Source organism: Chaetodon auriga, chromosome 1, assembly GCF_051107435.1.
Source record: "Chaetodon auriga isolate fChaAug3 chromosome 1, fChaAug3.hap1, whole genome shotgun sequence".
NCBI classification, from domain to species: domain Eukaryota; kingdom Metazoa; phylum Chordata; class Actinopteri; order Chaetodontiformes; family Chaetodontidae; genus Chaetodon; species Chaetodon auriga.
The window spans coordinates 24631496-24655408 of NC_135074.1; the positions used below are offsets into that span (position 1 = coordinate 24631496).

At 41.3% G+C, this 23913-nt stretch overlaps 1 protein-coding gene across 1 annotated transcript; it reads left to right on the forward strand.

Moving 5' to 3' along the window:
- Positions 1 to 46: 46 nt before the first annotated feature.
- On the forward strand, positions 47 to 4351 carry psmd14 (proteasome 26S subunit, non-ATPase 14). The gene is made up of 11 exons (XM_076738165.1): positions 47 to 156; positions 1262 to 1317; positions 1630 to 1701; positions 1813 to 1932; positions 2164 to 2234; positions 2327 to 2477; positions 2594 to 2701; positions 2994 to 3068; positions 3150 to 3275; positions 3796 to 3858; positions 4177 to 4351. The coding sequence occupies exons 2-11, from the start codon at positions 1270 to 1272 to the stop codon at positions 4273 to 4275; spliced, it is 933 nt and encodes a 310-aa protein (XP_076594280.1). The 5' UTR covers positions 47 to 156; positions 1262 to 1269; the 3' UTR covers positions 4276 to 4351.
- Positions 4352 to 23913: the final 19562 nt, after the last annotated feature.

The window sequence follows — 23913 nt, forward strand, 5'->3', positions numbered from 1 at the left end:
ACAGTTACCAGTCGGGCTACAACAAAAGACGTCATCAGTGCGACGGAAGTAGTATTTCTAAAAAGCCGTTTCTGGCTGATTCATTGTAGGCAGTTGATTTGATACGACTCAACACAGAAACAGACTTTTCTGAACATCCGAAAGATTTGACAACAGGTAAGTAGACTTACAGCTTTAACACAGAGAGTAGCTTTCATAAAATACGGTGAGATGCAATCAGTGCTGATAATTTGTTGCTGCTTTTCTTGCGCGAGATGACAGAGCCTAAGCATGAGTAAGCTAAGCTAAGCTAAGCTAACAGTAACTGTTAAGCTAACGCTACTAGTAACACTGACTGCTAGTTAATGAGCCGAAAGATTTAATGTCACCTATTGCTCAAAAAATTTGAGTTGTTTTATGGCTGAAATACAGTAAATGATCGTTTGAGTTAGAGTAAAACGCGTGGTTGTCCGGCTTATGATGTTTTTACACGACAGTGGGTAAATTAGCTAGCTAACTGAAGCTAACTAACGTTTTCGTTGCTAATTGAAGTTTTATTCAGGATTTCCTCGGGTCCTCAAATAACCTTACATCCATAATGTTATTTTTGTTAATTGAATACAACAGGCTTTGATAGACTCTTATCTTTAATCTTACCGTAATTACCAATCTACTAGTTTAGGTCATAATTTCAACACTTAACATTATTTAGGTCAGCAGAAATTGTAAACTTTGATGTTACGCTAACTTAGCTATTAAGCCAAGAGCTGACCTAATGTTCATTAGTTAATAGTTAGGTAATAATATTAGACCCGTGCATATGTTAACTGTTTGGGATAAAGGTCTGTTTTAAGGAAACCACTTGTCAAGTTTCCCCGTAGAGAGAAATCCAAGCAAATTACAGTTTACCCAGACAGATCCCCTGCGTCCTCTAGAAAAACACAATCTGCAGATCTTATGCTGTTTACGATTGCAAATATTATTTTCATTGTTGATTAATCTGTCGGTTATTTTCTCAATTGTTCAGCTGTTTGGTCTATAAAATGGTGAATAATGTCGATCAGCATTTCCCAAAGCCCCGCACAACATCCTCAAATGTCTTGTTTTGTCCACACTCTATAGTTTACTGTCCTAAAATGCATTTACATTTATTTATATCTGATCTTACAAGTGATTTAGGAAAAATGTAATGTATCTGTCTGTTATCTGATAATTATACCCGTTCCTGGTCTGCTGCATAGTTTGCTGGTAAGCTAATGTCTTTGCTGTTTCTGTTTAACAGATCCTGATATGGACCGGTTGCTGAGGCTTGGAGGTGGAATGCCAGGGCTGGGCCAGGTAACGCAAAGTCTGAGTTGATAGATAGAGAACAAATACAGAAATTGCTTTTAAACTTAAAGGTTTCCAATCTTATACATTTAAAATCTTATTTGATAAGATTTAAAAAAACATTTTGTTTGAAAAGCTGGAAGCTCCTGCCCATAACTGTTGGGATCCATGATTGCAAAAATCTAATGGCAAGCCCAAGTACCACAGGATTAAAGGATACAAAGTTATAACCCATTATATGTTACATGCATTAAAATGTTCAATTTCCATGCATGTACTGCATTTGTTTACTGTTTAATAAACTTTGCTTTGACCCCTCAGGGCCCCCCGACAGATGCACCTGCTGTGGACACAGCTGAGCAGGTGTACATCTCCTCTCTGGCCCTGCTCAAGGTAATCACACATCATCTGCACTAAACATTTTCTTTCAAAGTGGTTATTTTCATTTTTGTATTTAAAATAACACACATGTGACATGTCTCGTTTGTATTTGCTCTTCATTAGATGTTGAAGCACGGGCGTGCTGGTGTACCCATGGAGGTCATGGGACTGATGCTGGGAGAATTTGTTGATGACTACACAGTGCGAGTGATTGATGTGTTTGCCATGCCCCAGTCAGGAACAGTACGTATATTCACTAATATCAAAATTATACATTATGGATCTGCTGGAGAAAAAACTTTATCTGGAAGCTCCCTTTTAGCATGAACAATAAAGTGGACTTGTTCTTGTTTTCATATGTATTCTGGTAGTAAAGTTGTATGTATACTGAGTTTTACAAGTTTACAACAAATCATATGGTGCCTGTTTTTGCCTTTTGGCTCTATTACTAAATCATAATTTTCTGCCTCTCAGGGTGTGAGTGTTGAAGCAGTGGACCCCGTGTTCCAGGCCAAGATGTTGGATATGCTGAAGCAGACCGGCAGGTAGAACTTTAACACAAATATCTATAGTAGCAGTATTTAGAAAAGTACTCTGTCGCTTTTTTTAATGCCTTCTAAACACGTTTGCTCATCAGACCGGAGATGGTGGTGGGATGGTACCATAGTCACCCTGGTTTTGGCTGTTGGTTGTCCGGCGTGGACATCAACACACAGCAGAGCTTCGAGGCCCTGTCAGAGCGCGCTGTCGCGGTGGTGGTTGATCCCATTCAGAGTGTCAAAGGAAAGGTAAAGCATTCAAGATCTGTTGAGTAACGATCTGCTATTAATTGTGAATCCAAAGTGAATTAGAAATGATTTACTATTCATTAACTGGTTTCATGCGTGGGCTCTGCTTTTTACAGGTTGTTATTGATGCCTTCAGACTGATCAACGCCAACATGATGGTGTTGGGTCATGAGCCAAGACAAACCACATCCAACCTGGGTCATCTGAACAAGCCCTCAATCCAGGTAAGATGCTGCCTGTAAAATCACCTTTGCCCAAGGTCTTTACCCCGCATCACACCCCATTAGTGGTCAGATAAACATCACATCAGAAGTCATGTTCAGTCAGAAAACTCACACTGTCTTAATATCAAACTGTTTTAATGTGATTGTATCCTCTGTTAAAAATCCAAAGAGGCTCCAGTCAGAATAAAGTCGTGGAATATTAATGCTGTTGTTTGGGACTTTTCACTCAGCACCTAGATGTTGTGCATGTTGTTCCATCATACACTTAACTGTGGGTTTCTCATGTTTTCAGGCTCTGATTCATGGACTTAACAGACACTACTACTCCATTACCATCAATTACAGGAAAAACGAGCTGGAGCAAAAGGTTTGAGAATAGACTCCTCATAGAGATTCATTCAGTTACTTTTAATGGAGGAGGAAAAACATAACGTCAGTCATTCTTCAGATGCTGTTGAACCTGCATAAGAAGAGCTGGATGGAGGGCCTGACCCTGCAGGACTACAGTGAGCACTGCAAGCTCAACGAGACCATCGTCAAGGAAATGCTGGAGCTGGCTAAGAACTACAACAAGGTACACCTTCTGCACCTCATCCAACGATCTTTGTAAACTCATTGAAAAACACATTTTACTGAACATCTCAGAAGGCTGAAACTGGCTCAAAGGGGACAAAGGGAACCAATTTTCTCATGTGATTTACTTTGTTATTGTAGAAAATTAGATTTTAAATGTTTATGTGTATTTTAATAACCTCTTTAAAATGAAGCCTTTAAGTTTTCTTGGTATCGGCTCTTTTAACTCGGAGATTAAAGACCAGTATTGTGGCGAATAAAATTGCTGATCTATGATTTAATTCAGAAAGTAGCTCACTGAGTCTTATTGTAATAATGCTGGTGCTTAACTGGTGCACACACGCTTGCTGCATTTCCTTTTTATATGAATTTCTTAAGGTCTTGCAAGGCCTAAATATGACAAAGTATTCCTGCAGAGCGAAACCTGAAAGAAGCGTTGCATGCTAATATGCATGAAGACCATGCTCCCGGTGTGCCCCCCCCCCCCCCCATATTAAGAAACTGTCGTGTTTCCATATCAGGCTGTTGAAGAAGAGGACAAAATGACCCCAGAGCAGCTGGCAATCAAGAATGTTGGAAAACAGGTAACAATTACATTTCAAGCTTCAGATCAGATTTATGTATATTGATATATATTTTTACTTTTTTTTTTTTTGATAAATTGCTATAACAAGGTCAGTGTTTGTGATTGATGTTGATTACAAGTTAATAAAACATAGACAGTGCATTAAATTAAATCAGATTATACAGAGATTCTGTCACATTGTCATTAAAGTTTCCTGAAGTTCATTTAAACCAACAACTTTTCAAAAAACAGATTAATAGTTTAAAAACTCTTTTTCATAGAATCACATCTCATTATTGATGTTTTTTGTCCCTCCTCCGATTTTCTGTTCATGCAGGATCCCAAGAGGCACTTGGAGGAGCATGTAGACGTTTTAATGACATCCAACATTGTTCAGTGCCTAGCTGCCATGTTGGATACCGTAGTTTTCCAGTGATGGCCCTGTGTGTATAAGTGTTAATATTGCAACCTTCATTTTCTTTTATATAAAATAAATGTATGTATGAAATGAAGACTAGTGTCTGGCTTGTGTTGGACTGCTGGGGTGGTACCTTCTTTTGTTATCCAGCAGCATGTTGCACAATTCTAGCAGTGCAGATATTTTTTCCTATTAGAATCAAAGTATTTCTGTTTTTTTTAATTTTATTTATTTTTTAAATGCCACGATAGCCGCAGCTGGAGACATAATATTTTTGGTCGTTCCTTAGTCGGCCCGCACATTATTTCCACTCTTGTGTACAAAATTAAAAAATAAAAACTATCCCATAGGAGAAGATAATGAAGTGATGATATTTCATAGCCAAAAGGTCAAACACTAATCTTGAGTGTCCACCTTCAAACTGTGCTGATTGTAAAGATCTTCTGTGCTGCAGGGTTGAAGATGTCTGTGAAGCATCCACGTTTTACAAGTTCTAGCCTCTTTGCAGCAACATCCATATTTAAAGCATTGTAGTTCACCACAAGCACATTTGTTCTGCTGACTTTGAGCTTCAGGTGATTGTTGTTACACCATGTGATGGTACTCTTCATCAGTCCTCTGTAAAAAAAAAAGAAAAGTCTTTTAAGTGAAGACAGCATGTTTCTGATTGGAAATTATCCATTGAAATCATACATGTCACTATAGTGATAAATTCTATTTAGCCAAAAAATACACTTCGTACCTTTTATTAAATTCTTTCAAAGTCTTCACTACATACAGTATATTATATAGTCTGAACAGACATTGATGTAAGCTGCAACCTGACTAGTTGGTGGAGGCACACAGTGCTAATTCTAGTTTCTCCTTTTGTTTTAGTCGTCAGCTTTAGTACACAGTTTTATGTAGTATTTTTGTGTTTATCGGGATAATTCTTAAGGGGAAACCCACCCTGTTCTGTTAGATTTTTTTACTTTGTTCTGATTGGTAAATACAGTGTAAAGCAATGGATGTAAAAGTGCACCACTAGATGGTGCAAGAGCTGCAAGTTACATGGACAAAAACAAGAAATTATGATCAAGATGGAGCTGTTAAACAGACTTCTTGGGATTATTTGTTTTGAGCCATCTGATACAACAGTGAGCAAGGCAGTACTTCAGGGTGAAACAACACTGAGTCCACTGCCAAACTATGACGTGACAAACTTAATATCTTCTTTCCTGTGTCCACTGTGAACTGTTGTTGCTCCACGTTGATGCGCTGAATGCTGCTTCTTCCACTCTACACGAATCCTTCCCCTTTATTCGTCATGGATGTTAGCACATAGTCACGTACAAGGAAAAGGTCGATGAGTGATGGTAATTTTTGCCCGTTTGAGGAAAAAAAGGCTGATCAGCAAGAGTGAACTCAGTGAAATTCTGCATAAGTTTGCGTCTAATGTACAGGAGACAGATTTAGCAGTGAGTAATCAGCAGTGAGCATGTGAAAGACCTTTATTCTTAACTATTTCCACTGAATTGCAGCTTTTGTACTCTTTTGCTTCCAGAAAAGACGAATGAGTAGGACGACAAAAACATTAACCTGACACAGAAGATATCTTGTCCTGACCTCTGTGGTTTAGTCTGAACAGAAGAGGCAACACAAACAATACAGTTTGCAAACCACCTGGATGAGCATCCCTTCATTGAAAGAGACACCAGATTATCAGTGATATCTTATCCGGTGTTTACATGTGAGGGGAGGCATGTTCTCAAGCAGCAGCCGGGCCTAACAGCCAGTATCTGTCTTAGTTTCATAATGGCTTCACAGGATCTCAGCCAGAGATGAAGCTCATGTTGACGTAACTCCAGTGACATGGAGCATATGGTCTTTCTCCACCCTTTCCAGTATATACTAACTAAACAGAGAGATAGGACAGATGTGGCCCCTTGCCAGGAAATCGACCTTAAGGGTCTTCAGGATACATCGTTCTTGTTCCTAACTGAAATTTGCACGACCCACACAGGACGGCACTGGCTTTGTCTTTGAGCCCACTCTGAGAAAAGTGAAAATTCAGGGCTGTGAAATGAAACACCTCCTAAGGCCAATTGGGAATGACATAGTGGGCCTCTTCATAGTCCATAAGGTAAATTCATAACCCTAGAGCTTTAGCTTCTGCTGCTTTGCTTACATTTTGAAGTATCAGTGTGAAAGTGATCAGTTTGAGGCTAAAGTCCTGCATTCAAAATGTTAATCAAGTAAAAGCCCATAAGTATTATCAGAGGAATGTAAGTATTCATTATGCAGAATGCATTCATTGCTTTTTTTGGATTGTTGTCACTGATGCATTACTGTAAAAGCAGCATTTTAATGTTGTAGCTGGACGACACGGAGCTCACTTTAACCACATTCTTTGTTGCAGTTTAATCTGTAATAATTTATCATATTTTATTAACTGATCCTTATCTGTACAATGACTGTTGAGTATAGCTGTGGACTGAATGTAGTGGAGTAAAAAGCACTATTTCCCTCTGGATTGTAGTCAAACTGATGTATAAAGAGTGCATGTGCTGTTTTTCCAAATCCTCTCCAGATGTGTTTTAAGACATCGAATTCTTCAGTCAAAACAGTCATTTGCATCCAGTTACGTTTTTCCACAAGTAAATTCAACTCCCCAGTCAATCTTTCTTCAGATTACATCCACTCCTCCTCCTCTCTCACTGAGAAACACAGAATCTGTGAACATGCAACTAATTGATATAACGACTGGACACAAGATGTCTCCTACTCCACTGAAAAGTCCATTCTTCCTGTCTGTGCACTGGAAGTTTCAAGTTTCCGTATTACACTTAAGATTTAAGGTGAGCATGTAGAAACTTTCCTCTTCAGCTGATGAATGCGATAACAGCCTTCTACATGTGCATCTTTCTGCACAGTGAAGCTTAAACATCCAAGTTTTTCAAACTCTCTGTCATTGCATGAAGCCAGTAAAGGAAACTACCTTTTTTGTGGTCCATGAAAATAAAGATTTTCAGTGATTGCATATCTAAAAAAAAAAAAAAAACACATAAAGCTTATCTGTATGTAAACATAGATTTGTATGCATGTGTCTCCTCCATTGTGTGCTGAAAGTTGCTGAATCATCATCCAGTATTTTCATTGTAGCCAGCTGAAATCATGGAGGCATTTCCAGACAAGGTCTATCCTGTTGAAAATGTCAGGCGATGTCTCACTGAGATTACAGACCCACATGAAACCAGCATCCTGCATAGAAGCCAAATGAGACAGCAACAACAACACTATGTTTTCTTTCTGGAGCCCTGATAAGAGACTTCCCACCCCCCAAAAAACGTCAGTGTTGCGCACAAGTCTGATCCAGCTGCCTCTGAAAGCAGGATAAGTCTCAGCTAAGCTTTCTTCTCCTTAGATGAGTCTGAAAGTCTGCTGCTACTTTATTTAGCCACCTTCAGCCTTCAGCCTTGGTCTTTCTTCCACCTATCCACCTTTTCTCATTGCATGGATGCCCAAAGTTGAACCACCTTCATCATCTCATTCTCAGCACTTATTTTCAAACGAGGGTTTTGCTCCCCGCTTTCCTCTCATGGCAAACCGCTTCCAAGTGGATGAGTTAAAGGGGGAGGCCGTAAATGAGACAGGGGCTTTAATAAACGCTGGTGCTGCTTGGTGTGGTTTCAAGAGGCCGGATCACTCCCATGAGGCCACGGCCAAGTACACAGCGCTGCCCCGCCTCGGTGGACGACAGCCAGAGGATGACAGAGTTAAGGCTTTTTAAGTGCGTGCTCTCACAGACGAGCAGTTAAGAGAGTTATAAAATGTGAGGAATGGCAGCATGAAAGATGCAGATAAGCCGATTTTTGTTTGTCTCAAGTGCTGAAAATTCTTTGTTGCTGAGTAGGAGTGTGCTCTCAACTCCTTAAACCCCTCTTTAAGTTTTAAAGTTCATGCTTGACTTTGCAAACAGTCCAGTTTTTAGTTGTTCTGGAGCCTTCAATCATATCACATGATCTTCACCAGCAAACTGTGTTTTGGGATGTTTCTCGGTTCATCCACCGCTCTGGTACAGACTGAATTATCGCCATGAAATTCTGTGCAGACATTAATGGTCCCAAGGGAATGAATCCTGATTACTCTGGTGATCACATTACTTTCCCTCTAGTGCCACCATGAGGTTGTGGTTTTGAGCGAATGTCTCAGGAATTGTGAGATGGATTGCTATCAAATTTGGTGCAAACAAAAATGTGGCTTGGGCAACCCTGTCTCCTAGAAATGAAGTTTATATACAACTAATTTGCATTCATAGTAATAATGTGCTGACCAATGTAATGGCTGCCATTTGTCTGAGTGAATGAAACGCTATGTTTTATGTACTACACAGGAGTCTCTAGGAGGTGGTGGGGGTGGATGGCAGTGAGTGGATTGTGCAGTGCAAGATTACCTATTTTGGCAGGAAACAAATGAAGTATATTGTCAGTAAACAAACGTTAAGTATCAACATTTTTGTCCCTTGCCAGGTGTGTTAACATTTCTAGATTATGTTAAAACAAACCATAATTCAGTTGGCATTACACTTCCTTGGAAACGTATTTGCTGTTGCTAATTAGCTGCATATAAACATAATTTCTAGGAGACAGGGCTTGCTGAGGATAAACTGTAACTGCTCTGGTGATCCTCTGACTTTTCCTCTCATGCCACCATCATGGAAAATTTCATTCTGTCCAGTTCGTTGGTTTATGAGCAAATGCCTACAACACCAATTACATCCCATCAGCCTCAATTATACTCTGTGTTGTGCTGATTAGCAAACTTTAGCACGCTTACATGCTAAATGCATGCACGAGTGGTTGGAGGATTGCTGAGGATTACCCATCGGGCAGGCATTAGAAACTGATTTCTGCACGTGTGCTGCTTGGATCGGGTAGCAACATACCGGCTTAACATCAGCGTGCTAGCATTGTCATTGTGAGCATGCTAGCATGCCAACATTAGCATTTAGCTCAAAGCTTCACTCTGCCTAAGTACAACCTGACAACGCAGCTAGCGTGGCTGTAGACTACTGTTAAACCAGCATGGTGAGAGGTACTTAAAATGCTGAGAAAAATCATGCGAATTTGAACATTGGCATGACAAATCATCATCATCATGTGATTTGATCAAAAGGTCCAGAACAGCTAATAAACTTTAGATTTAGGCTGTCTTGTGACCGTCTCTCTTTCCTCTGCACAGTACTTTGGGTGGAAGGAGCATGCATTCTGCACTGCGTATGTGACAAAGTGTGAGTATTTCTGCTTGTTCATCTTTGGACGCGAATGTGAATTTTTCCATGTCTTAATGGTGTTCTCTGCACATCTGGACCAGCATCTCTCTGGGCTGATAAACATCACCCATCACTCAACCTGATCTGCTTTCACACAGCCTCCACGGAGCACTTGTGTCCCAACTGTATTCCACCTTTCCTCACTGCCCATTAAATGTGACCAAGCAAAGTTAACGTGGACCTTGTGGCATTTTAGTGTAATGCAATCTTCCAGACAGCTGTGTTGTGTCAGCTTAGAGTCTGGCTCCCTTCTTGTGTACCCTACCCAATAGTCAGAGTGCCCTTAACCTGCAAAGAGCTTCACTCTCTCGACACATCTGTCCAGCCAAGAAATAAACAGATCTGCTCTTTCTGCTTAGTTCAGCTCAGGGATGGAGGGCAGTGCATACCTACAGTGTTTTCTGCCAAATAATAATGTATACATCACATGAGAAATGGTGCCTGCTACTGGGAGAGGGTGCATGACATCTGGGAAATGTGGATTGTGGACTGTATTTGTATTTAGCTCTGAATCAAACTCAGAACCAGACAGAAGACTTAGCTCATAGTTTGAACAATGGGTAAGTGTCTACAGAGCTAGCCAGCCACAAAGAACAAAACCCAAATGAAAGCATAAATGAATGGTGATGGTGTCAAAGCTGCCCTTAGCATGCCTGTTCAACCGCATTTCGCCTCAGGAATACTTGTGGCGTGACTGTGTTTTGCTCCCTAAAAGGGGTGAATGAAAGCAAGTGGATTTATTGGAGCTCTGTTACCAGGCAGAATATTTTATAGTGTTAGTTAGGCTGCAAATGAGGAACAAAATGAGAAGGAAACAGAGGGTGTGGTCATATGGAAAGGTTAAAAACACTTGGTAAGAAAACAGAAAATAGCTTGAAAAGTAGTCTCTCTCATTCTTCCTCTTCTACACAAGTTATAGAAGCCTCTGATCTGTTTTTAGTAAAGCAGTGTAACAATGGACTATTTCCTTGGCAAGTGGGTTTAAAAGTCACAGTGCAGAGAGAGATTATGTTGGTGTCTCTTGTTGTGGCCTTATAAGACAGACTGACCTTCTCTGACCCCCCACCCACAGGAATGATTCACATGTATTCTGGTCTCTGGACTCAAAGCTGGCTATGTCACATTCAGGGACTTCAGCCAGTAAACTGATGTCCTCACTCTGGTTTTGTCTACAGTTGCATTCAGTGTGAGATTCTTCACTGGAGACAGTTTAAAGACCCAACCTGCACTTTTTCAGCCACATAAATTTGAGGTATACAGACACACAATTGGAGAGTTCAACTTCCTGATCGAAAATGAAGGTGGAATTCAAACAGCATCAGAAAACCTAGACAGCCTAGTTTGTCTCAACTCAACATCCACTTATTCACATTTTCTGGGGCTTTCGACCTTATCACATGGCCTTCTTCACACCTGAGTGTGAGATTGTTTTTTCAACTGGTGTTTCTTTACGTTTTTGAGAATGAATGTCAAGATCAAAATTAGCAGCATATTTTGTTGTCAGTCAGTTTGGGAGTGATACCAAGCACCTGTCCTGTGTTTTAACTTACTGGTGCTGCCATCATTTTGTTTAGACTCACCGCTGCACCTTTAAGGTCCGGGTAAGTTGGGGTTAGACATGTAAAGTACTTGTCATGGTTAAGGTTCAGGGTAAGCTTTTAGCTGCTGGAGTTTAGCTGGAGTTGCATTAATGAAACTCGATGAAGCAGCCTTAAAGATTTATCATTTGAATACAAGTGCAATAAGTTTACAGTATATGCATTGGTCTCTGGGTGAGATTCAATGAGAATTCAGGTTTGACAGTGAGAGAAACTTTGCAGCCTCTCTATTAACTTAGCTTAATTTTATGTTGCTATTACTGTTTAAAAACATTTTGAGCCCTTCTTTTCCTCCGGTCTGTATTTTAATGCTATTGTTTGCAGACTCTCTCACCTTGAAGGCTTCTTGAAGTGATCTGAACGGAATCTACAGATGTTAGTTTAATGCAGCAGCGTGTACGGGGAACTCTTTGTGCTCTGGGCTGTGTCAAACTGTGGTAAACTGCTGATTCCTGGGAAAAGGAAACACTGACGAAGGCTCCATTTGTTTTCAGACATGTGCAAAGACGCTCGGGTTCTGCAGGGAAGGCCAGTGGCCAAAACTCAAAGCTGTAGCCACACAGGGAGCCTACCGACCTACCATTTCTTATAATTATGTGAAGTCGTTTCTGCCTGTTATGTAATGAAGCCATATGCTTCCAATCCACAGGAGAGAGTCGCGCAAATAAGCACAAGAATTTACCAGAACCTCTTATCTACCACAGCACAGATAAACATATCAGCGGATAGCTCACCCCCCTCAGAGGGTTTGTTTAAAGGTGACTGTTGAGATATTGGATAGATAATGATGGAAGGGAATGATATGATAGTGAACAAGTACACAGAGCCCATCCGGGGCGGTGCAGGACATGTAATGTCAGTGATGATTCACTGCCTAATGTTTTTATCATGAAGCAAGATATTTTGGAAAGCAGAGAAGACTGAGCTCACTTTGTCTCCCTGGAGAGATGTTTTTGCTCATTTGGGCTTTGTGGGTGTGTGTGTGTGTGTGTGTGTGTGTGTGTGTGTGTGTGTGTGTGTATCTCCTTGCGTGGGTTTCCTCGAGTGTCGCACCCCAGAGCCTTTGCTCCCGCAGTTGTGGTACAGCAATGACAGCTACACGGTGCTGTGGTGTTGTGATGTTACTTGTTGCCCGGGACTACATTTCAACTCTCCTCTGTAATGTTACTCAGAGGTCTCGGAATGATGATGTCACTGTCCACAGTTTCCACCACAGCTGAGGGCCTGCGGAGATGAAGCCTGTGTGTGTGTGTGTGTGTGTGTGTGTGAGAGAGTTTGTGATGTGCAGTCAGACTGGCTGCGTTTGCACAGGAAAGAGGGTCGTGCTGAACAGAGCCACAAAAGAGAGGTGCTGTTTTCGTTGGTCTGGTCTTCAGGGACTCACCGTCTGGGTCTGTGTTATTTAAGTCAATAATGAACTCTAACGTACTTCTGCACATGTATATATAAATACTCACACACACGCCAGACAGTGAGCAGCTCTCCATTTCATAGTATATTTACTCTTCCTCCTTTAATTTCTGGTTACATAACACATTTGTCCCCTCAGAAAGGCAGTAATGAGATTGCATGCATGAAGTGCTTTATATTACAACAGAACTTATTCTCAATTTAAGTTAACTTAGGGGAAGTCTGAACAGTTAAAATATTGGTGGTAAGTGGAGGCTTTCTGGTTTGTCTCTACTTTTTCCTGTCAAACACTGATGTTGTGGCGTTCCAGTCACTGGCTAACAATTTTGACGATTAGGACGGGAAAATTCTCAAATGAAAGAAAGAAAACATGGTAGGTTAGAGAAACCGAAACAACTCTGAAATAAACATCAATTAGACACTTACCTACTGCTGTGGATGAAACGCCAAACAGATGTCCAGAAGGAGACTCGTGCGATGTCAGAATTTCTTCTTTGAGAAACAACAAAAGCAGAATTGTTTACAAGCTCCTGATTTTTTCAAGATGCCCTTTATGCTCCTATAATTTGAATTCGTTAAAATCATACACAGGGATTTGCCATCGTTGCCAACTTTAAACAACTTGCTTTTGAAACAAGCCTGAGTATGCAGCATGTATGTATGTATGGATTCTGAAAAAGCTGGGACGCTTCGTAAAACATCACTAAAAACTGAATGTGATCATTTGCTAATCCTCTTTGACATATAGTCATTGAAAACAGATGATATATTTACTGTTTTAACCCATCAGCTTAACTGATTTTTGGAAATATCTGCTTATTCTGCATTTGATGCAGCAACACCTTTCAAACAAGTTCTGACAGAAGCAACTAAAGAATGGGAAAGTTGTGGAATTCTCCAAAAACACCTGTTTGGAACATTCCACAGGTAAACAGATTGATTGGTATGAAATTTAATGCTATTTGGGTTAGCCAGGCTACTGTCCGTTTGTGAATCCAGGTTTCTTATTCGTGAAGCCTAAGTTACTAATTACTGTACTACATTTTTTAAAGGGATGGCAAAATCATTTTGTCAGACACTTCATCACTTGGTCCAACTATTAGATGGACAGCTGTGAAATTTTGCACAGACATTCATATTCCCAAGTCCTACTGACTTTAGTGATCCCCTGACTTTCCCTCTAACAACCAGCTATTGGATGGATTTCTGTAACATTTGGAACAGACATCCATGGTCCTCTGAGGATGAATGATCTTTCATTTTGTGCCACCAGCAGGTCATGTTCCTCCAAAACTTTGGTTTATGAACAAATATCTACAAAACTACCACCAGCCTGAGCATACTTTGTGTTTGGTGAAAATGTTAGAATACTAACATGCTGAACTATGATGGTGAACATGGTGTTTTACCTGCTAAACATCAACTCGCTAGTTCTATGACTGTAAGCATATTTGCACGCTGATGTAAGCATTTAGGTCAAAGCTCCCATTTGGAATTACCATCACTGAACTTGTTGTCCAGTGCTGTTTTCAATATTTCATAATTGCTTCCAGTAAAAAACTTGGGGAAAAGGGCCAATTTCTGTCTTCCACCTTTAATTGGAAGTGTGTTTAGTTCGCTGCATAGCTGTGTAGTTACACTCATAGTGAGGGCAGAAGGTTGTCTAAAATTAGGGAGCCGAATAAACAAAGGGTTTATCGAGAAAAAGTAAAATGAGAAAGTCAAAACAAATTTGGAAAACCCCGTAAGACAGTCCAAGATGATTTGTATTTTCAGATCTGACCACATTTGGCTACGTGATGTTGTGTGTTTGTGCACACAACTGTAAATTCAGATCTATAAATGAGAAAACTGATGTTTCAGAAGGTTTTACTTCCTGTTTTCATACATTTTCACATTTCCTAAATTATTAGCCAATATGACCTCCCCTCAGAAACCTCCAGACTTCCTCTTTGGCTCTTGAGACACTCATCACTGACCAAAGCATCTCCATAAGAAACACAATCTGTCCCCATGTCACAGAAGTTATATTTAGATTGTACTGTATATGATTCAAATACTTCTCTGTCTGGAGAACTTTTAATCCATTTCTGCAATGTTCAGTAGTTCAATAGTTGAACTATAGTTCAACCTGATATACAGTATCTACATAAATATCAGGAGAGGTGTTTGTTTTCCATATAGATAGGCATTGAAAGGTGGTTAATCACTGATATGTCACTTCCTCTACCTGTTCGTACACTTCACAGCCCCTGTTGCTTCACAGTTTCCAGTGAGTCAGGTGAACAGTAGATCACATAAAGCTCTGTAACGTGTGAACACGTGAAGATGTACAGTTTTTCACTTTTGAATAAGTGACTGGCTTGTGGTCGTCTGATGTCATCTGCTGAATGCCTTCAGGGGGAGGATGAGCTGTATAATTATAGGAGGCTAGAATTGGAGAGAGACATCAAACACATAAACACACACAAACACACACATGCATGCACATACACACTGTGATGATGTCATGTTTTAATAGGAGCTTCTATCATCATCCATTTAACGGTCGTCGAAACTGCAGGACAAAACAGATTACCATCGGTTTGTGTTGTGCTTGTCTGACAGATAATTACAGCCAGCCATGTGGATGTGAGGCAGGGGCCAGTGGTTTAAAGAGGGTCTGATTGAGTTTTGGGCCTCAGGTCCATTGTGATTTTTGCAGCTTTGTTGTTCTGTTGCTTGTTGCTTTTTCTCGTAAACGTGAAACATATCAGAAATTTCAGTTACTGGCACAACTGAGTAATGATGTAGTAAGTCATACACTGAAGTATTCTGGCTTTATTGCAAGATAATTTTGTTTCCAAGAGTGTGAGGGTGTTTTTAACAGGCTTGTAACTCTACTTGCAGTGGAGAACTGTAATGTTGTGCCCACTTTCTGTTTTAACAGGGAAAGCTTTGGGAAACTACTTTCAGTTCATTCTTAATGTTTTCTCCATGCAGAAAAGTACTGTGCTGGGAAATACTGTAATATGGGCTGTCGATGTGCCCATCCACAGACTTTGAGTCAGTCTCTCACAGCTTGGTTATGTTTTTTTTTTTTTTTTTTTTGCATTGCATTGCATTGCCATACACGTGAGTCACAGCCAACCTGGAATACTGCCAGTGCCATAGCCAAACAAGCAGTTGAGTTTATTATTATAGTCAGCTTTCTTTATTCTGCTGTCAGTTTGAGATGTCAGAGATGCACTCCAGTAAACCGTTAGCAGTCACATTCAAGTAACAAACATACTGTTGCCTTGAAGTGTTGTGGTTATAGTGTTTGGCTCTCTGTGGCACAGCCAGTAAAACAGTCTGGCATTTCCCTCAGAAAACAGCACTGTGGCAAATGGTCTGAGAAGGGCTGCAGTCAGTCTCACATGGAGCCAGAGGGAGAGAGGCATTCAGACTGAGACCAAAAAAGGTAGTGGAGAGGAAAGACGAGTGCGGGGGATGGTGACATGGGGGGGAAAAAATGAAAGGATAACACAGGACAAGGTGGAGTGGTATCCTCACCCACGTGAAATTATTCTTTGATGATGTTCCTGTGATGTAAATGCCGTCACTTTCCCTTTGCCTGAATGCTGTTTGGATCTTTATATCTTAGCTTGAAAGCCCATTCCAGTAGATTTCTTTGTCCTAGACAAATAACAATTAGTTATTTTTCGATTATCTTTCTTGCATCCAGGTAGCAAATGAGTTCAGTCCATCTCAGTAATGGAAAAATATAAGAATTTAGTGTATGTATAAAGACTCTTAGTCAGGTGTCGGGGTAATGTGACATCAATGTGTGAACAACCCATAAAAGTTTAAGTGTGTGGGAACTGCCCTTCTCGACAGTGCTATAAATCCACTTTTCTTTGACTTAGCATCTCCAGAAGAAATATGAAAATCAACTTGCAGCGACTTGTAACAGGCCTGAGATAGCCAGTTCATCACTGTAAGCATTAAATCAGCATTTTTTTAAATCACAATTACATGGTAATGTAGTAGCATGGGGTAGTGATTTGCATTTTTGTTGATGCATTCAAGTTCACTAAACCTTTTCAGATTTAAGATTTTGTTTTGCATTATTTGGCTAAATGGATGCATGTAAATATTAAATAAAAGAGGCTCCAGGATTGAGCCTTGGGGAGCTCCACACATCGCGTCCCCACTTGCATGCATAATTTGGCAAATAAGACAAAGTAGTTCCTGGAGATGGGTTCCTGAAACACTTGTGGGTTGTGTCACATAGTTTAACACAGTTTTCCAGTCTGTTTAGTAGTGCTGTTGGTAGATTTGAGACCCGAACTTTCCACAATTAGTTCTCACTTTACTGATGGCTACTTGGAAGACAGAACAAACAAGTTAGGCATACTTATGGTATGGAGGTCCTGTAAAGTCGGTGCGAGTTCTCAGATGTATGTCACTGTTCTTTCTCTTAAAATCCAGCCCAGTATCCCTTCATGTTGGACAATTCTGCATCTGCCTCTGTAAGAAGTAAGAAGCATAGCCCTTATGTAATTAGGCAGAATGTAAGGGGGTGGAGGTCGGGTTGTTGGATTGCTAAGCAGCACGATGGAATGAAGTTTATGTCCTGTCACAGAGTGCAATTAACACTCACTTTTTAACATACTGTAACTGAAATCTTTCTCTGTCTTTCACCAAGCACTACAGCTGCCCAACCTTAACCATACCTAAACTATAGTTTATTTGCCACAACCACAATCTGTCCCTGACAATTTTTTCAAGAACAGATTTTAAGAATGTTTGCAATGAATGTAAAAGACAGGTCAAACTGAACATAACCCAACATTTTTCAGAATCGCTGAATAACAACAATCTTGGCTGCTGATAGGTTTGTGATATCAGGACATGTCTGTCTTTGCAGGAGAGATCACACTCTACAGTCCCAACATCATCACCCTCCTACCAACGCTGAGAAATGCTATTATATCCCTCCTGTTAGCCACTGGTAGAATCATTGTCTGGGTGTGAACTGTGACCCAAGCTTCACTCAGCAACAGCAGGTCTTCTCATCCATAGCTGCTCTGCCCTTCCTACACCATCTCCCCCTCTGACTCAAGCCTCCTCAGGCCTGCTGCGCTCATGCTGGCACGGCTGATACGGGGGCCTGTGAATGATTTCTTGTCGTGGTGTCAACACAGATTCCTAACACAGGTGTGTCTGCAAAAACCAAAGACAGGTAGGAAAGATTTTGCTGAGGTAAGGACTTCTTCTTGTTTCACTTACAAGATACTCAGGTGCCCACATGCAACGCACAAATGTGGTGAAGGCTGAGAACAAACATCTGCATGCTTTGCAGACTGTTTGCTGAGGTGTCTGTGTATTTCTGTGAATGTGTATATTTGTGGAGGTGTCTGACTATGTGTGTGTGTTGGGACTGTGGTGGTCTGCACATGAATGCTTTCGTTACACCTCCTCTCAGGCCTCTGGCAGCACAGCTTTTCTAGCTGAGCAGAGCAGTGGTTCCTACACTCGCATCTCAAATGACAGGGGCTGTTTTCTTGCTGTTGATCATAATTTCCCACCAAGCCCGACCATATAATGTTAATAGCATAAGCGGAGCATGTCATGCAAGGCATTTCCCAAAACTGGCTGACTTCACCTGGGATGAGGCAGGTGGGCCTTACTCCTCCTCCTTCTCCTCCTCTGCACTGCCCCAGGTGAGCTGGCATGTCCATGTCGTCTAGACGGGAACGGGTGAGTAATGGTGATGCTTACAGCAAGGTACACAGTTAATGACATTTCCCCTAACTGGTTTGGAAAGTGTGTCTGCATCATCAGGGCTCAGTCGCAGAAAATATTTGGGGGTGATAGTCGGTGAAAGGCAAAGGTTTGTGTATGTGTGTGCTGATGGAGCACAGCACCGATGAGTTTCGACAAAGGATCACTACTTTGGCTGGGAATTAGTTTTGTCTTTAGGCCTTAAAAGTACACACTGGCAGAGAGAGTGGGAAAGTGCAGACAATGAGAAAAACAGACAGCAGAGAGAGAGAGGGAGTGAGAGAGCGAGACTCTGGCTTACATTTTTCACTTGCGAGTGTCTCATAAACCTTCACTGTGCCTCCCTGAGGGGTCGGTACGGTGAAAGTCGACTTCATGTCATCAGGACGTCTTAGGAGGCAGGCAGGAGAGCTGGTATATACCCTGCTCTGACCTGATGTTTGCCTTGTGCATGTCGGCCTATTGTAATCCAGACACAACAACCTATTGTGTCATAAAACACATAGTGAAATAAAACATAATGAACATAATGCTTGCTCATTATGGCTGAATGCTTTAAATACAAGGGGAAAACAGTACATGTAAAACAGAGAGGACAAGGATCCAAGTTGGCTCAAACAAACAGCTTTTACTGCACAAGGGAATGAATGTATTTACTCATCAACAACAACGGCATCTTTGTGTTTTCCTGTATATATTTTGTCTGACTGTTGGCTGCCATGTTTGAATCTATACTGGTATGTGTCACCTCCGCCGAAGGCCAGTGAAAGTCCTGCCCACTCAAAGCTCCTCTTTGTCTCCTTCTTCCAGGAGCGTTTGAGGACACCCTCCACAGCAAGAGATGACGACGCAGGCAGGTTGTTGCAAAGGGGGGCCGAGCACAAATGCACGTCGCAAGCACACACCAACAGCGTGAGTAACACGACTGACCAAGGGTCAGCGCAGAATGACTGTCTACCTCGCTGCCTTTGGAGCTTACAGTAAGTCCTTTGGAATTGTGCCCTGTCTGTGTGAATATCATCACCTTCCCACCGGCGGCCTAATCGGGAATTCATTAATGTGATGAATCGTGGCCTCTGTTTTATAAGACGATCAGTCTTAGTTGGTGTGACAACAGGAAAAGGGAAAGACATTTTCACATGGGTCCCAAATTCTGTGCACGTCTGCGAGGCTCATTTTGCAACGCTAGCAAAGTGGCTGTTTTTTCATTTCGGCGGGTAAACAAGGTGCAACAGCAAAAGCACAGGTCCTTATTTTCATATTGAGTGAATTCATCGTGGCCAAACTATGGACTGTGTGTGAGGGCACAGGTTAAAGAAGCACACTTGTAGCACACCGTGTACACTTCTACCAGGACCACATTTCCTTTCCTCTCTCCCTCCTTCTTCCTCACAAACACACTGCAGAAATGGAAACACACGTGTTACTCTGTTAAGGTCGTGCTTGTTTACACCTGGAGTCATGGTGTGAAGACACAGGCGAGGTTTCCGTGACCCTGATTGAGGGAGTCACGGAAGACTGCTGTCCTGGGAATGGCAGCACAGCTAATGTCAGGTTTGACTGGTGCAAGTGTAAACTGTGAATAAACTGAGGACGCACAGCTGTCTACAGAGGTGGAGGGCGTGGGTCAGCATTCATAAAGCTTTGCAGTGGGAGTGCTGTTCTTGGATCAGAATGGACCCTCAAGAAAAAGGATAGACAATGATGAACAATGTGTCTCTTAAAGTTAAGATAAGTAACATCCAGGCAGGCAGCTGTTTCCAGCACAAAAGCCTTTAAAATGAACTTCCTGCCCATCAACGATTGAGAGACAGAGTGCAGCATTTAGCATCTAAAGAACCAGAGATTTCCCTCATGAGTTGGTGGAGACCACAACAGAGCTAAAAGAACAGTGAGCATTGGAGTGTTGCTAACAAGTGTGCGATATTAACCTCATCATGTAATGTAAAAAAGTCATTTCATTGGTGCATAGAATAAAAGGAAAGAAGGGAAAGCTGTGTGTGATACAAAACACACTTCAAGAATTTGGTCGTACAGCTCAATACTCAAAACCACTAAAAGAAAATCTTAAAAAGCACATTCTCTCTTATCAGTCTGAGTAAAACTAGACAAAAAAAATTATTGTGATGTGTTCGTGGCTTGTTTCCGTGTTCCCCACGTGGTCAAAAAATGCAGTTATTGCAGGTTTTAGTCACAAAATGAAGACTTGACTTGAGACTTGAAAGCAAAAAACATTCAAGTTCTCAATTTTTAACAATAAAATTTCAGAACAGTACAAAATATGCATCCCAGTGACAAACAGGCTCTGCACATTTTGAGATACTGGGTCGGTGCAGTGACAGAACTTGGTCTCAACTATGTTAAAATCCACTTTCGAAGTACAAATGAAGTGTAATTTAACTTGCATCTTCACATTTGTGAAGAGTTGTCACTTGATTTGTGACTTGTTTTTTGGCAAGACGATCCAAGAATTATTTTGTCATATTTTGTCTGGTCCCTTTGTTCCTCCTCTGGACTCCTGACACTGACGTTACCTCATCTCAAGGGTGTGCGAGTGTCTAGTGTGACTCAACATATAATTCAGTCGATGAAGCATCGCCGTTAGTACCCTTCACTCGTCAAGTCAAACCCTGGCTGTCACTCTCCAAACCGTCCCACCCAATCTGGTTTCCAGGGTAACTCTTCATTGTAGCACTGTGTTGTGGAATCTTGGGAAATGCTTCGTCAGAGTGTTCGTCTCCGCACAGACCGCCTGCGCCCGCTGACCTTCGGCATTTGTTGTCAGCAGACCAGCAGATGCTCTTCACATCCTGTGCAGAGAATCCAGACTGATTCAGACCTGAGCTGACGAGGATCGGTGAGAATGCTGACAAGCACGAATTACGTTGCTCAACCGTTTTCTATTCACCCCGTAGCTGTTTGGAGAATGAGCTTCTGCGTGACTGCGTGTTTTCTATGAAACGGTTTCAGGCCTTTGAATGTGTGGTGCATTCTGTTCATATTTTAACTGAAAATTCACAAATTTGAAAAAAACCTCCACTTGTCCTTCTCCAGGCCGGGAGCCGAAGGCAAACAGGAGGAACAGCAGACATGGGTGTGACAGACAGACAGACAGTCAGTCATCATCCCACTGCTGCTCATCTCCACCCTGATAGTACATAAACCAGCCACCTTACCCTCCAACCCCTTTCCACCTCTCTATCTCTTCACCCTCCTCCAAATCCTTCACTCCTCCCCCCATTTATTCCATCCAGCTGTGGCCATCTGGCTCTCGCTCTCCAAACTGCCCGTCCACAGTTTGGTGAAGCCCGGGGTGGAGACCCAAACATTAAAAACAAGCAGTCCCGAGGCCCCACATGTGTTAAAACTTGGCACTCATCATAAAAGCTAATTTAGATTTGGAAATCGTTGGAGACTCCACACGAAACCGCTGTTTTTACCAGTTTCATCCCTTCTAGTCACTGAAGCACAAAATAAACACACGACTCGCTGCCTAAATACTGGCAGCACATGAACCACACAGATTTCCTCATGATAATGAGAAACTCTGAAGGCCATACCAGTGTATTTGTAATTTCTTACTCTGCTTCCCTAAAGGAAGAGTTTGACAGCAGGGAAAAAGGCTTATTTGCTTGCTTGCCAGGAGTTAGATGAGAAAGTTGATAACACTCTCCACCAGTAGCTGGTTATCTTAGCAAGAAATAATTTCGTGTAACCTCTGTAATGAAGCAACGTGTCCTCTTTACGATTTACACGTTTTTGTACAGATCAAACAAAGGAAACAAAAGTGCTAAAGTCTGTTCACCAGTCTTAGTGAGTACTCGCTACTGCATATGTAAAAAAGCTGCATATAGCCTTTTGTGGCTCGAGGGGGAGCTGTGCAAAATCTGATGAAGGACCTCATGGGATGTCAGCATCAGTTGGGACTGAAGACTACAAGATTGAAAATGAAAGTATTTTGGTTTTCAGCAGTCACGTTGCATTGTGGGTAGTGTAGGCACCAGGTTTTGACAACAAAAGAATGGATGGAATAAAAAAAATATATATCGGCTTCGACTTTATTGATTTCTGTTTTTTTTTTTTTTTTTTTTAAACTACTTAAACATCATGAGTCCAGCAGTGCTCTAGGAATGCAATGCTAAATTAGTGGCGTGCTCTTTTAATTAGTGAGGTTTGGAAGTGGTGGGATCTGGATTTTGTTTCCAGTTTTATGCTAGGCTAGACTAACCAGCTGCTGGGTGTAGCTTCATATTTACCGCACAGATGTCATAGTGGTAAGCCAGCAAGAAAGTGAATAAGTGCATTTCCTCACAAACTTTGTCTTTTAAAAGTATATGCTTTATATTGCAACCCACCACTGAATGCATAGCATGGTGGTTTTTTTAAGGATTTCAACAACAGCACAGTGTGAAAGTCAAGTTGCAGAAACTGTTTAAGGTCAAGGTTGCAACTTCATTCTCATGCTAATGCAATGCAGCTTTGACAGTTAATACAGATACCGTGTTGTTTACAACTTTCTAACTCAAGGAAGTTTCTGTGTTCTTTTGATATTAAAGGAAAAGCATGACCAACTGCACAAAAGAAAAACCAGATCTAAAACACTAGATCATAGAAACGCTCTGCAGTAATATCAGCTGTAGTGCCTCAAAGGATTATCAGATCAGGTTTTCCCTCCACCACACAAATCACTCACACTTAAGGTAAACAAAAAAATCACTGTGATGTGGAGGTGAGTCTCAGCTTGAAATATAGATGTTATGTATGGAAAACAGAGACAGAGAGAGAAGAGACGAAGAGACGAGACGAGACACTTTGATAAAAGCCAGGCTGCCTTCCAGAGGCTTTGACGGAGACAGCTCATAAATATGATAGTGAGAGCTAACAGCCCAGGAAATTAAGTCATGCCCCAAATACACCACTCGCGTACGAACTGAATGTCTCTTTTGTTCACAAATATTTAGACGTTCTTTTACACCAGTTCCTCCCCTATACTGCAAAAGTGCACATTTCAGGACGAATGTGTTGTATAACATCAGTGACTGTGAAACTCCTGCAGCTTGAAACTGTCCCGTGTCTTGATCCTCCACAGTTTGGCGCTGTTTCACTAGTGGAAAGTATGTGACGGAGTTTTCCACACAGGAGAGATTTGTGACTCAGTTGCACTCACTTTAAAAACAAGGACAGTGTTTTCGCTGTTTTATTCCTCTGCTTCCCCAAAACCATCTGTTTCTTTCTTCAGCCCTCAGTTCATAAGTTCTGTGACAGGAATCGTTACACGGCTGCCTCACACACACAGAAGCAGCTCTCCAGACCAAAACCATGAGTGAGTTTAGTGGAAGCAGCAGCTCTTGCACGATAACATGACCAAGGCAGGATACTGTGGTTGGTTTTAGATTTTTTTCAACCTTTTGGAAATTGATTTGAAATAATTCTTGCCAGAAATTAACCCCACAGACTTTTATTGCATACATAACAAGTGAACCACAGATTACAAAAAAATCTTACTCAAAAAATACAAAATACAATATGTTGGGCTTCATGACAGGGAAAAGTGTATAAAATATTGTGCAATACACCTGGAATTATCCA